The sequence below is a fragment of the Poecilia mexicana genome, unplaced genomic scaffold (genome assembly GCF_051168715.1).
Source record: "Poecilia mexicana isolate PSO_F unplaced genomic scaffold, ASM5116871v1 scaffold_13, whole genome shotgun sequence".
In the NCBI taxonomy this organism is placed as follows: domain Eukaryota; kingdom Metazoa; phylum Chordata; class Actinopteri; order Cyprinodontiformes; family Poeciliidae; genus Poecilia; species Poecilia mexicana.
The window spans coordinates 17,738,701-17,751,749 of record NW_028263382.1 but is presented as its reverse complement, the minus strand read 5'-3'; the positions used below and the strand labels follow the sequence as shown (position 1 = coordinate 17,751,749).

At 37.0% G+C, this 13,049-nt stretch overlaps 1 protein-coding gene across 1 annotated transcript; it reads right to left on the bottom strand.

Annotated features, from left to right (window-relative positions):
- Window positions 1-1,566: 1,566 nt before the first annotated feature.
- Window positions 1,567-4,867, bottom strand: LOC106933469 (ATP-sensitive inward rectifier potassium channel 1-like). The gene is made up of 2 exons (XM_015012738.2): window positions 4,688-4,867; window positions 1,567-3,446 (listed from the first exon to the last, which is right to left on the bottom strand). Exon 2 carries the CDS (start codon window positions 3,423-3,425, stop codon window positions 2,307-2,309), a length of 1,119 nt encoding a protein of 372 aa, XP_014868224.1. The 5' UTR covers window positions 3,426-3,446; window positions 4,688-4,867; the 3' UTR covers window positions 1,567-2,306.
- Window positions 4,868-13,049: the final 8,182 nt, after the last annotated feature.

Below are 13,049 nucleotides of genomic sequence, written 5' to 3'. Positions count from 1 at the left end.
TCTCTACACGTTTAAAGCTTTGTTGAGTTTGAATCATACACAACTGTGTCATGCAAAAGCTGGCAACAGAGAAGTTGTGCATTTCTTTACTTTAAAAATAGGGCGGTAAGAGACTTATCTGCATTTATAGAATGGTAAAATATTAAAAATAAAATCTCTTCAGATAAACTGGATATAAATTGGAAGAAATACATAATTTATCAAATCTTCTCCATACTAAATTAAATAAATATTTTTGGATGACTTCCAATCTGTGACGTTGTTCTGTTTTATGTCTCGACACTACAGTGCCATGTTCTAAATGCTGAAACGTCAGTTATGACGCCAAACATTTAGTCAACCATGCAGTAAAACTGACACACCCATCCGACACCCATATTTCTTCCTTTATATGTTTATTTTATTTTATTTAAATGTCAACTCGAATGGGCAAAACAAATCATTCAAGTGCCTCAGAGGGAAAAAAATGTCATGAAAATGAGAAACTTTCTCATTTCCAAGGCACTGATTATCATTTTTTTTATGTCGGACTCGAGTGGCAAATGCCTCTTCTTGAATTATCAAAATTTTAAACAAAAAAAAAAATTGACCTGGACATATTAAAAGTATATATATTTTTTAATATGCTCATCCAGGTTTGCTCACTAATTTTAAATTATTTATTTTCTGAGCAGATGAAGAAATAATAAATGAAGTAAAAATATTATTTTTTGTATTTATGTTAAAAAATGTCTGTACTGAGTACAAAGTGTAATCAAAGTCAAAGCCATTGTTTATTCTGATTAAAGGGTGCCCTGCACACCCATTAGCCACAAATAAGCAGATTTATGTTTAACCACTATTCATTAAAAAAAAAAAAAAATGCTTTATTCCTGTGCTAATTTTGAGTCTTCGCATAAAATTTACACCACTCCAAATTTGTGTATTAGTAACCTTTTTGAACTGGCTCCAAAAATACTGAAGGGTAAAGGCAATGCACAGCCTGCACAGAACTGTTTTTTGGAAAATTTGAAGCAGGTGTGGATACAACCCGAACAAATGCTACAGTGGGACCAGTGAGGACTTTCTGGGATTTTGCGAGGACTGAAATGTCCCAGTCAAAAAGAAACTTGCTCTTATTCTTTCCTACATGAGAAAAAGATAAATATTCTCAGTTTCTCCTGAGCATATACAGGTAGTTCATCAGAGAACTAATAATTATTTGTTGATATTAATGAAACTCATAAAGCTTCTGTTACCATATTTTTATAGGCTGATTTTTTTTTCAAATGGATAGTTCTGGTTTTAAGTTAAGAGCGCATTATGGCTTCTACAGTCAACTCTAATTTCCCACCTACGTCCTCAAAGTTATCCTGTTTGATGTCATGAATTAACTTTGTTTAGAGGTCAAAAGTCACTATCAGGATTAGCTTCGGCAGGCAATTTGTATTGCCTCGTCGCTGAAAATGTGCTATGTAAATAAAATGACCTTTACCTTTACCTTCTGTTGTTTTGACCTTCTATATCACACACCAGGTGTGACATTCAGCTTTGGTTTGGTGTGAAAAATGTTACTGCAGACAAATGTTTATGAATGCAAAAATAAAGTTTATTTTATCCTTGAGTAAAAGCAATTTTAAAAAAGACAAATATATACAAAAACAATTGAGTTTGCTGCATGCAGCCAAGTTAGACATTATCTGAGAGATATGTTCTCTCAAAATATGTTCATTTGTAAAATAAAAATAAAAATAAAAATAAAACTATCTCACCACTCACAGCTTTGAAAGACTGGCTTAGGAGTCCAGCCTATCTGAACAGTTTAGCATACTGCTTCAAGTCAAAGTATCACTTTTAGCACATCAACCATCTGTTCATAATTTAAAAAAAACTCCTTCTTTGGTGACTTATTACATGTTTTTAATTAAAACAAAAATAACGCATGTGAAAGGTAAAAAAAAAATCATTTTCTTCATATAAATGTCATCACTGACAGAGAAGCTTTGTGTCAGTTAGCCATGTTTCACCAGCTAACATGACCTAACCTCCAAAAAACAGGTTTTTCATCAGATGATCATGACAGGTGTGGTTTCACATACAGACACATACAAAACTCACAAGAAGTGCCCTGATCCTTATTTGTAAATACAAAAGAATAACAAAACAATTGGTTAATCTGATTCAAGTTTAAATGCAAAGCATTTGGTTGTGGGCAAATGGTTCATCCACAGGTGCCTCGTGCAACCGTCTGTCCTTCAGGAATTCATTGTCGGGACATGCAATGGGCTACCAGTCAGATATTTCAGCCTACGCGAACAGTAAGTGTTTCACATCTTGGTGACATTAGGGGGGTTGTCAATTTCAATCACCTCAAAGCCCGGGTTGTCTTGTCCTGTTCTGGAATGGAGATGATGTCCTTTGATGTTGTGATAACAGTATGCACAATGTGACGTGGCTACCGGAACCACTTTGGAGAAGTTGGAGAAATCGACTCTGTACTTCCCTTCTTTGCTCCTGGAGATGATCGGCAGGAAGTTGTAGCCCCACATGATCTCCTGAGGAATGAAGGAGGTTCGCACCTGGAAGGAAGAACTTGTGGACTCTGCTGTGCCGTCCAGAAAGACCACAAGCTCGAACTCTTTGTCATGTAGTGTGTCCACTGCCATGTCAAAGAAAGGACTGCTCTTGTCAATAACGTGATGCAACGTGAGAGGAGTTACAAAGAATAAGTTGTCCTTCCCAGCATCTACCAGGAAGTCAATGTTCACTTGATCCATGATGATTGTCTCACCGTCTAGTGTGGTTGTTGTTCTCAGCAGCTTGCCATAGATCTGGCTTCCAATCATCAGTGTCTTGCGCAGGTTGGCCACTCTGATGGACAGGCAGAGAGTGCCATTTCTGGGACTGATGACAGCCATTTCACTAAACGTGACGGTCTTGGCCCTCTTTTTGGGTAGGGAGATCTTGGACAAGATGATTCCACACATGAAGCAGTTGATAACTGCTCCAAGAAGGGACTGGATAATGACAAGGGTTACAGCACCAGGGCATTCAGGTGTGATTGCTCTTCCACCATACCCAATAGTTTGTTGGGTTTCAAGTGAGTACAGGAAGGCTGTGGTGAGTCCAACGACATTGTCAACGCATGGAATGTGATCTGAAGGGGGCTCTTGCCATGCAAGATCTCCATTACTTCGGGCAATCCAGTACCACAGCAGGCCAAAGATAAACCAGCTGAGGGTAAAAGACGCAATGAAAATGAACAGGACAAAACGCCACCTGATCTCAACAAAGGTGGTCCAGAAATCAACCAGGAAGGCAAAGTGGGTGCTATACTTAATGTTTCCATACTCAATGTTACAGCGACCATCTTTAGTCACCAATCTGGTTCGCCGCCTTTTCCTCTCCAACATGTAGTCTTGGATCCGCTTGTTTAAGGCGCTCATTTTTCTCTCTTATTCAGTAATCTATGAGACAAAATTAGAAAGACATGCATTGTCAACATTGAAAAGCTGGTAAAATACCACACTAAATAATCAAATGTCACTGACAAATGGATAGGAGCTATCTAACATAGAAACATCTGATTGTGGCAGATGAACATTAGATGGTTCTGCTCAAATACATCAACTGCACAGTCTTAAAAATTCCTCCCCTCTTACTCCGTTTGCTGTCCTACCACTGTGCCCAACGTCCTTTTCTCAGTGTACGAAACACAAGATGTTATACAGAAACTGGTTTTGATGAAGACTCCCACATGTATTCTTCAAGACTAGAATCAGGTTCTTATTAACGTGTCTCAACAGAAAGAGGGGAGCTAAATAAGGCAGTAAAATTATTTAGGCAAGCCATTAGAGCAGTTCCCATGAATAACAACCTTCAACTTTATTAAAGCTTTAATGTCTCATAAGTATGCTGCTTGATATATGGCAACTGGCGGCGGTGGTGGCACCAAATTTCCACATTAGTGTGCAGTCCCTGTTCTTGCCAAGTCATGCAAAGAGCTATTTGGGTTATGTCATGTCTACTAGTGAAATGCTACTAAACAATCAGTGCAGAAGGTTTATATATTTTTTGGCAGTCTTCAAACACCACAGTAAAAACAAATTGGATAAGCACACTGTATTTCTTGTTTTGCAAGCTGTTAAAACCTCTTGGAGATAGGCTGGGTCATTCCATACCTAATCATTAGGTCAGCAGGTTTTCATGCATTAGGTCTGTAGTGAAATAATTTCAGGCATTTAGGGATTTTGCGTGTTATATGTCATACTAAATTACAGCTTTGTGTAAGAAAATGACCACATGTACAAGTGAAGGCATGCCGGGTGAGACTCATTAGATGCCTTACTGCCATCTTCAGCTCCCCATTATTCTATTTAATTTAATCTGAAAATATGCTCGATTTCGCTGTCCTATTTGACTGCATTAAATTCAAAATGAGGAGTAGTCACCACTCGTATTTTGTTTGGTTTGTCTAAAGACTTTTGGAACCTGTGTCAGTTTCTATGCGATTTAAGTACATGCAGTCTGATTGAACCTTTTCAGCTGGAAATCAAGGAAACGTCTTAGATTTTCATAACTGAGATTTTACATCGGAAATTGTGATCTTAATGTTAACCAAAAAAAAAAAAAAAAACTTCTATATTTTGTTCCATTTGCTATTTTTATTCAAAAACATGATCGAAGAATGCAAAGTCTTTTAACTCACCTGAATGGAAAACCTGTGAGGAGCATCCAAAGCTGAATGAATGACAGTTTCCTCGATTTCTCTGGTCTGAGGCAGCCGAGTTGTGTCCTCTTGTGCCAGACGAACCACCTCGTGTGTCTTTATACTGTCGTGTGTCAGCATGTTAGAATCAGTCAGGTGATGTTAACGCCCACAGGTACATCAACCCCCCCACCCCCCGCCCTCCACCACCACCATACACACACACACACCCACGCATATGCGTCGAATTTTCTAGCTCTAAAAACTTGTGTTTTGTCCACAAATGCAGGGCACCAAGGACTGAGATGACCTCTGTCATGTAACTACTGCATAAAGTGTTGCGCTGGTTTCAAACTTAGGAGTTTCATGTCTGAACCACAGTTTTTACGCTCTGAACTCACAGTAAAGAAGTAAGAAAAGGCAATATTGACAGTGTAAATGCGACGCATGCCCCTGTAAATGACTGGTTTTGTGCATCTCAATGTCAAACAGACATCAACTGTGAGAATGTTTGCACGTATGCATTCTTGAGGACATGTGATGACCCACTTTCGAAGCAATGAAATCCAGCTTCCAAGCTGTGAAGATGTGGCATTTTAAAATAATTTGAACCACGCTGAAAAAAAAAGTTACAAGTGTTTTCAACATACTGACATCTTTTTTTATGTTTCACTTGATCCAACGGAAGTCATAAGCCGCAAATAGAGTTGTCACCATCAATCCAAAATCAGCACTTCTTTACTCAGTGCAGACTTTTTCTTATGATACAGTGATAAAGCTTTTTCCCCCCAGACTGGGGATAGGGTAAGACACCAGAAAGTCAAGAAGATGATGAAACCAAACAGATTGCTCTCTGGGATTTGCTGAACGCAGAACCAGCTCAGAAGCTGCAGATGTTTAAATGCTGGGGGGAGAGTAAGTTGTAAATTGTGAAGGGATTCATTTTTCAAAGTGAATCTCATTACATATTGAGCTTGCTGCGGTATTACCTTACATGCTGTTCGGTGTTTGTTCTAGGAATATTTAATTACTATTGACATAGAATGACAGGGCTCATTTTTAAATCTTTTTTTTTTTTTTTTTGCGAGTTTGTACTGGTAAATGCTCAGTGATATCTGCATATTTTGTTGTTGTATATCAGTTTCAAAGGCAATTTACTGCCACATTTACACATCTTCTTGAATGTGGTTAGTTATTTTCCAGCAAATGGAGGAAAAAGTCACTAACAGATGACATAACTGTCATGACTGATAGACTCGAGCAGTGGCATATTTTTTCATCCAAGTAACTTTAGAGCAGAGAAATAAGATTTTGGAAACAATTGTTGCACAGTTGAAATAAATACATTTTGAAGAATCCAATAGTTCTAACCGCATCAAAACACACACACACACACACACACACACACACACACACACACACACACACACACACCCACACACACACACACACACACACACACACACACACACACACACACACCCACACACACACACACACACACACACACACACACCCCTACACGTGCGCACATATATATAAAAAACTTTTATTAATCACCGTACACTAGAAAAATCCCAGCAAATTATATTCAGTGAAAGGCACAATGCTTTGCTTTGTTTGGCACAAGCCGTAATTTAATCATTATGAAGGGCCTTCATTTATATGGTCGACATTTGTGGTTGTTGAGCACATTTTCTTTATTTTTTTTTTCAGGGCTTTTGAATTTGTTTCAATGAAAGAAACAGAGGCAGTTTCTGCATATATCAGAACATTCAAATGTCGCTTTTACCAGATGTTAAATAGCTAATTATACAAAATACCCAAACAGATATCTACTAGTCATTGTGCTCAGGCACAAGTCTTAGAACTAGGTTTCGTTAAAAAATAAATAGATGCAGTGGTCAGTCATCGCTAGGAAGTCAAAAGTCTAAAATCTACATACATATGTATGTAGATACTTTGTGTAAAGCGAGAATATAAAGCATTCTGGGAACACATCATGTACTTCAAACTTCCTATGGTCATGGTGATTTGTTTTTATATCACCATCTACATTTAATTTGTATATTTAACATAATATTCATCAGGTATTTAGTTCCAATGTCCAAGGCAAATAGACTTAAATTGACAGGACGATGGTGGTAACAATGGAAGGAGTTTGTGCTTCAATTGATCCCAATAACCTCACATTTTGAAGTCGTTGGTTTTATCCTTTTGCGAATGTTGTGTGTTTGTGAGCACAGGGAACAAGCTGAGAGAAGGGTGCAGCATTTTGCTGGGTCATTGTGTCACTGAGCATTCATATTCCATATCCATCATTCTCAGAGTAAAAATGGCAACGAGCTAAATGCCAACCACTACAGTCCCAAGCTGTGCAATGTGCTTGTAAAGCTTTTACCTCCTGTGGCAATTCAAATATTTTCTACAAAGAATTTCAAAAAGAAATATTTTTATCAATTTGCTGTCTTGTCATCAGTATGCATTTCTGCAAGATAATCTTATTTGGAAAGGCAAGATAAAGACCCAGAGGAATATGAAAGGTTGTTTTGATGATCCTAGGGTTTACGCATCCAGTAAGGTTTGCCAATGCAATGTGCATTCCAGTAGAAGGCCAAAAAAAGGCCAAGGACAACATCGTTAAGGCTTGAATATGAAGACAAGACCTGCCTGGCAGGTTGGGTTTGCTGTGATTATCCTCCAGAGTAATTTGATTACCTGTTGAATACAAGTAATCAAGGTCATGACCTGCAAATTAAGTCTGTAGATAATAAAATGGAAGATGCAGAATGCACCTATGAAGGTACAAATTTTATCTTTCAAAAATTAAAATCATTAATGAGATGTATTCTTCTACCCACACCCAGCTCCACTCTGACTGAGCAGGAAAAATAGCCTGAATATTTACATTAGTGACGAGGAGAAGAAATACAAAACCCTTTTTAAGCTTTAATCTCCTTCCTTATTCATTATTATTTCTCACCCTCATTCACGTCTCCAGTACTGTCAGTGCCAAGCAAAGAACAAGCTTTATTTCACCTCTTCATAATGTAAAATGACACCAGAACAAACACAAAAGAACATGTATTGTTCTACTGGCGTGATTAGAGCCACCTTCCTTAAAGTTCTGGTAACTTTGCATGTAAAGTATCACATTGCATGCATTTTCACACTTTGTATCCACTTTTATGGTTATAACCCTCTTTGCTCTTCACAAAGATAAAATCTGTGTGGTACTGAACAAAGGCTAAATCTCTAGTGTGTGGTGGGTATAATGATGGCCTGACAGAGCTTCTCTGCATAATAAAGCAGAGTGCTGTTAAAATAGAAGATGTCTTTAAACTTGTATAAGAAACTTCCAACATGAGCCCCAGAGGGCTAAGAAATACCAGAGAACTCAAAATCTTTTCACCTACAAGGCTTTGTGTCCCACTCAGAACAGACCCTGTCACAGGTTTCTTGCAGAATATAATGCCTCGTTAAAGTATTTGTACCGCTTGAACTTTTGCATACACTGCCAAAAACGCAAAACCTTACCAAGTAATGTAGGTTTAGTTTCTTGAGCAAATATATTAGTGCACTTGAAATACGACAAATTTAACTTACAAGTAACTGTTCAGCAAGATGTAAGAGCTGGCTTTTAGTAAATAATTTGTTAATTTGGCTCAAAACGTACTACTTCCATTGGCAGATTATTTCACTTATAACATGATACAAATGTCTTGTTATAAGTGAAATAATCTGCCAATGGAACTAGTACTTTTTCAACATTACTAAGGAATTATGGACTTGAAACAAGCTCTTATATCTTGCTGAGAAGTTACCTAGAAGTAAGTTGACAGATGACTAGACCAGAGTATCAACAAAACTGCAGCTCTTGTGGCAGTAATTTGTATCAACCAGAATGTGCATAAAGAAGAAAAAGGTGGTGAACCGGTAACTGGATAATGGTTCGTTGATGCACATGGACAGCAGAGGCTGATGATCCAATTCAGTCTGAACCACTGCAGCTCAAACTGCTGAGCAAGTAAATGATTATTGTGATAAAATGACTGAGAACACAAGTTGCTTTACAGTTTATTTTATATGATGCTGCACGGCAACAGATCAGCAAGTTTGGAAATGGTCTTAGAATAGTCTCTTTCAACAGGATATTGTGCTCTTCCACAAAGCAAAGATAAATGGTAAAACACTGGGTTTGAGGTTTTGACACGTCCTCCAGAGACCACAGATCTCAATCCAAATGAATTTATTGGAATTTGCTGGACAAGTCCAATCCATGAAATGCACCACAAACAAAATTAACGATCATGCGGAATTGGCTGTTAATATCTTGTTGCAAGAACCACACCAGACTTAGTCTAGTGTGGTCTAGTAAACTCAAACCTTAGTGGGTCAGGACTGTTTCCACTGCCCTGTCAACTCTCACACTCCTAAATAAAAAATACTGCATTCAGGCACCTTCAAAAGTCACCTGCTTGCTAAATAGAATCCGCCTATGTGTCATTATAAATGTAGCAATGTTTTACAAACGTTTCTATTGGTATGAACACTTCTCTAGCACATAAATGTCAGGGAGTTTGAGCGTTGACTGAATTACTCTGATGCAGTGCATATGCAGAACATCAGCCTGTGGGCAAAGAGATGAAAATGTCAAGTGGGCTTTCAGTCTTAGCTAATATATTTATGGTTTATTTTATTTTTTATTTTTTTACAAAACATACATTTTTATGTTTTGGCCTACATTTGCCATTTGAAGTTGAACTAATGCAGTTAATTGTTTTGCTTTAAATGGATATGCATGGTCCCATGTGGCATACGATTTTATTGTGAGAATATAATTAGATAAAATAAAATAAAAACTTGCCTTTGGAGGTGTTGCTGAAAAATGTGCGATGTTGCAACCTGAGTCTGCAAATGTCAACTTTTAACACTTCAAAGGAATGCACTTTCCTCCAAGGGTTGGAAAAAGCTTTATTTGTTCAAGTAAAGAGACAAATGTAGGATTCAGTTTTAGTTTATGAAAGTAATAGAAAAAGGATAAATTGGTCTGCATGCTTTTTTTTCCATCTTCATTTGTATTTACTTTATTAATACGATCACATTAGTCTTACAGGACAAGATTACCACAGTAATGCAGCTGCTTTCTACATTACTGTGTAGAAAAATACAGCACAGTACTGCACAACAGAGAAATACTGTTTTTTTTCTTTCTTTTTTTTACTTCCTACAGAACTGCAATGGTTTTTGAAGTATTTTATCTCACCAAATTACATTTCTAAACCTAAAGATGCCTTTTATCAAAGCTATACAGAAGAGGATTGGAGCCACTGAAAAAAATAATAAAAATAAAACAGTTCTGACTTTAATCTTAGAATCCTGAGATTAAAGTCAGAATTCTGAGATTAAAGTCAGAATTCTGAGATTAAAATCAGAATTCTGAAAAAAAGTTAGAATTCTGAGAAAAAAAAGTCAGAATTCTGACTGTTTTTCTCAGAATTCTGACTTTAATCTCAGGATTCTGAGATTAAAGTCAGATTTTTTTTTTCCAGTGGCCCTAATCCTCTTCCGTACTTCAGTGGACAGAGAATGGAAGTTATTTATTTATTTATGTATTTATTTTTCTCTCTTTCTGTTGGAGTCACATGCCATACCTTTTCCCTCCACATGGTGTCGCTGAGTCTAGGCAACCTGACAAAGGCAGGGATTAGTAACATTCTGTTCATCCAATGTCATAAAAGCAGATAAAGAAATGATATTTTTAGCATGAATAACTACAGCAGCTACAGCAGAATTTATGTTCCTTTTTTTTACTCGGATCGTTGCTTGGAAATAAAACATATGAACAGCAGTAACATGATATTATTATGTTAGAAAAAAAATCTCACTTATAAATTTGTGGTTAAACACTACCTGTGTGGAGAATAAATGGATGGAAAGATAAACTGCATGTTGACTGGGGAAAAACAAATTATTGCACTGAACTTTTCCTAAATAAATTAAGATAGCAAAATATGCAAACAGGAGTTCTGTTTTTGAAGTCTTCCCTAATCAGACAATGAGCTGACTTTATTGTTCATAGTGTCTTACTGTGTTAACAGCTTCTTGGTTAGAGTTACATATGTCAAAATGAAAAAAATTAAAAAAAATGTAACATGCTAACTCTAGATATTGATATGAATTGCAAAATTGTAACTTAAACTACCATCATACCATCCTAAATCTACACAGTTGTGTTTAAGGCTGTCTTTTTAAAGAATGTTTCTAGCAGGGTTTTATATTTACACTTAAATCGAATCTTTGCAAATTCGATTAAGCTCAAAAATAAATAGCTAAATCACAAATTATTAACTACATTAAGTGTATTCTAAAACATGATCTAAACTATTCATTGCACATACAACTGTTGCCCAGGTTCTTCATCAGTCAAAGCTGTAAGGACAAGTGGCAAAGAGAAAGTCACTATTGAAGGAAACTGGACTAGAGTTTTCCAAAGGGCATGCGGAAGACTCCATAACAAATAGGAAAGAAAAGTTCTTTGGTGTGATGAGACTAAAATTGATCTTTTTGGCCATCAGAAAAGATGCGATGTTTAGTGGACACTAAACACTGCACATCACCACAAACACACCACCCCAACTGTGAAGCATGGTGGTGGAGACAATTTTTTCCATCTGCCAGAGAGCTGCAGCTTCAGAGAATACGCATTTTCCAGCTACATCATTTTCCAATGACGCAAAGAGTAAAGGTAAAGCTGCAAAGAAATTGTTTGAAGATAAAGTGGATGTTCTGGAAAGGCCAAGTCAAAGCCCAGATCTCAGTTCAATACAGAAAAATATATATACTCTACTACAAGTTACAGTGTCCCTGAATGGCTTGTAGCAAACTAAGGACACTTATGTTCTTTAACAAATCTCTAGGACCTTCACACAAGAGCTGCATGTATACTTAGATTTACCATTTCTCTTCTACTTCTAAATTATGAAAACGTTTATGTTGATCTATCGAGGAAAACAAATAATCCACATTTAAGTTAAATTTGTGGTACTGATATGACAAGATTTGGAAGAGGGTAATTAATACTACTTGTTAAACTGATTGAGAGGGATGAAAAAAATACATTAAGCCAATAATCTAACAATAAATATCTAATAGAAGACTAGATACAAATGCCCTTTCAGCAGATTTTAAATAAGTCCCTGGTGTTTGTGGAGTGAAAGGACAGAGGAAGTGCATTCCAACATCTTGTGCTACTCTAAGCACTTTTCCAAGGCACTGCATAAATATGCTTAACTTACAGCTGGAACAGAAAACTCCAGTGAGTTCCAACATTTATGGAGCAATTTATTTTGTAAATAACTCTTGTTACATTCTCCCTTTTCAATATCGAGCCAGTCGTTTTCGTTTTCTTATCATGTAAATGAGCTTATATACTTCAGTATCTTTCAGATACCACCATACAAATATGATTCCTAGTTTTCAGTTAAAAACTTGGAACTTTATTTTGCAGTAAGAAACCTGACTTTATTTAAAAGATCTTTATGTCTGTCAGCTGATTACTCTTTAGACTCTGATTTGTGTCAGTGCAGTCCATCATTAAACCAAAGAATCATTAGGGAGCCTATTGGGATGAGTGTGGAAAAGTGGGCCGTAGTGGTCTGAGTGGTCAGGCTGAGCGGTCAGGCTCAGGCAACCAAGGGAAGCAGAGAAGATAAAGACAAATTAAACTTCCTAACATCCTAATACCAGAAAAGGAAGAACTAAATTCCCTGTCTTAGCTTGATATTTAAACCTCTTTGGAAGATAGTTTGGTGCAGGGCTCATTATTTGGGATTTTGGTAATTTATCCTCATTCGATACACGATTAGAGCAAAAATAACAAAAAAATCTCAAATGCTTTTGAATAATTTATCTTTGCAAATGATTCAAATTTGCAAATTTGCAATGCTTGAAAGTGTTTTCAAGCATGAAGCTTGAAAACACTTTCTGTCATGATGAGTGTAGCAGTAGTTGGACTCACAATGCCAGCAGAGTAGGAGGCAGCGGCGAGTTTGAGTCTTTTTAATATTGATAGGATAAATTTATAGGCAAGTAAACACAAGCAGCTGTCCAGGAGAAATAAAGAAACAATAACTGGAACAAACAGGAGAATCCAGTGCTGAATAACTGAAAAAGAGGAGATTATAGGCTGGGAACTTGATTAGGTCAGGCTGACTGGGAAAAGTCTGCAGCCGAGAGTAGAGACCAGAGAGGCAAGCTGAGTGAGACACAGAGAGATGGTATGGGAGTGGCAACGGAGAAGAATCACTAACTTGCAACCAGGAAAAAGATCATTCCAACAATAACAAAGAATAAAGTAAAT

Excerpts from the sequence above, each read along its gene's own strand:
- LOC106933469 (XM_015012738.2), bottom strand. The coding sequence starts at position 3,425 with ATGAGCGCCTTAAACAAGCGGATCCAAGACTACATGTTGGAGAGGAAA.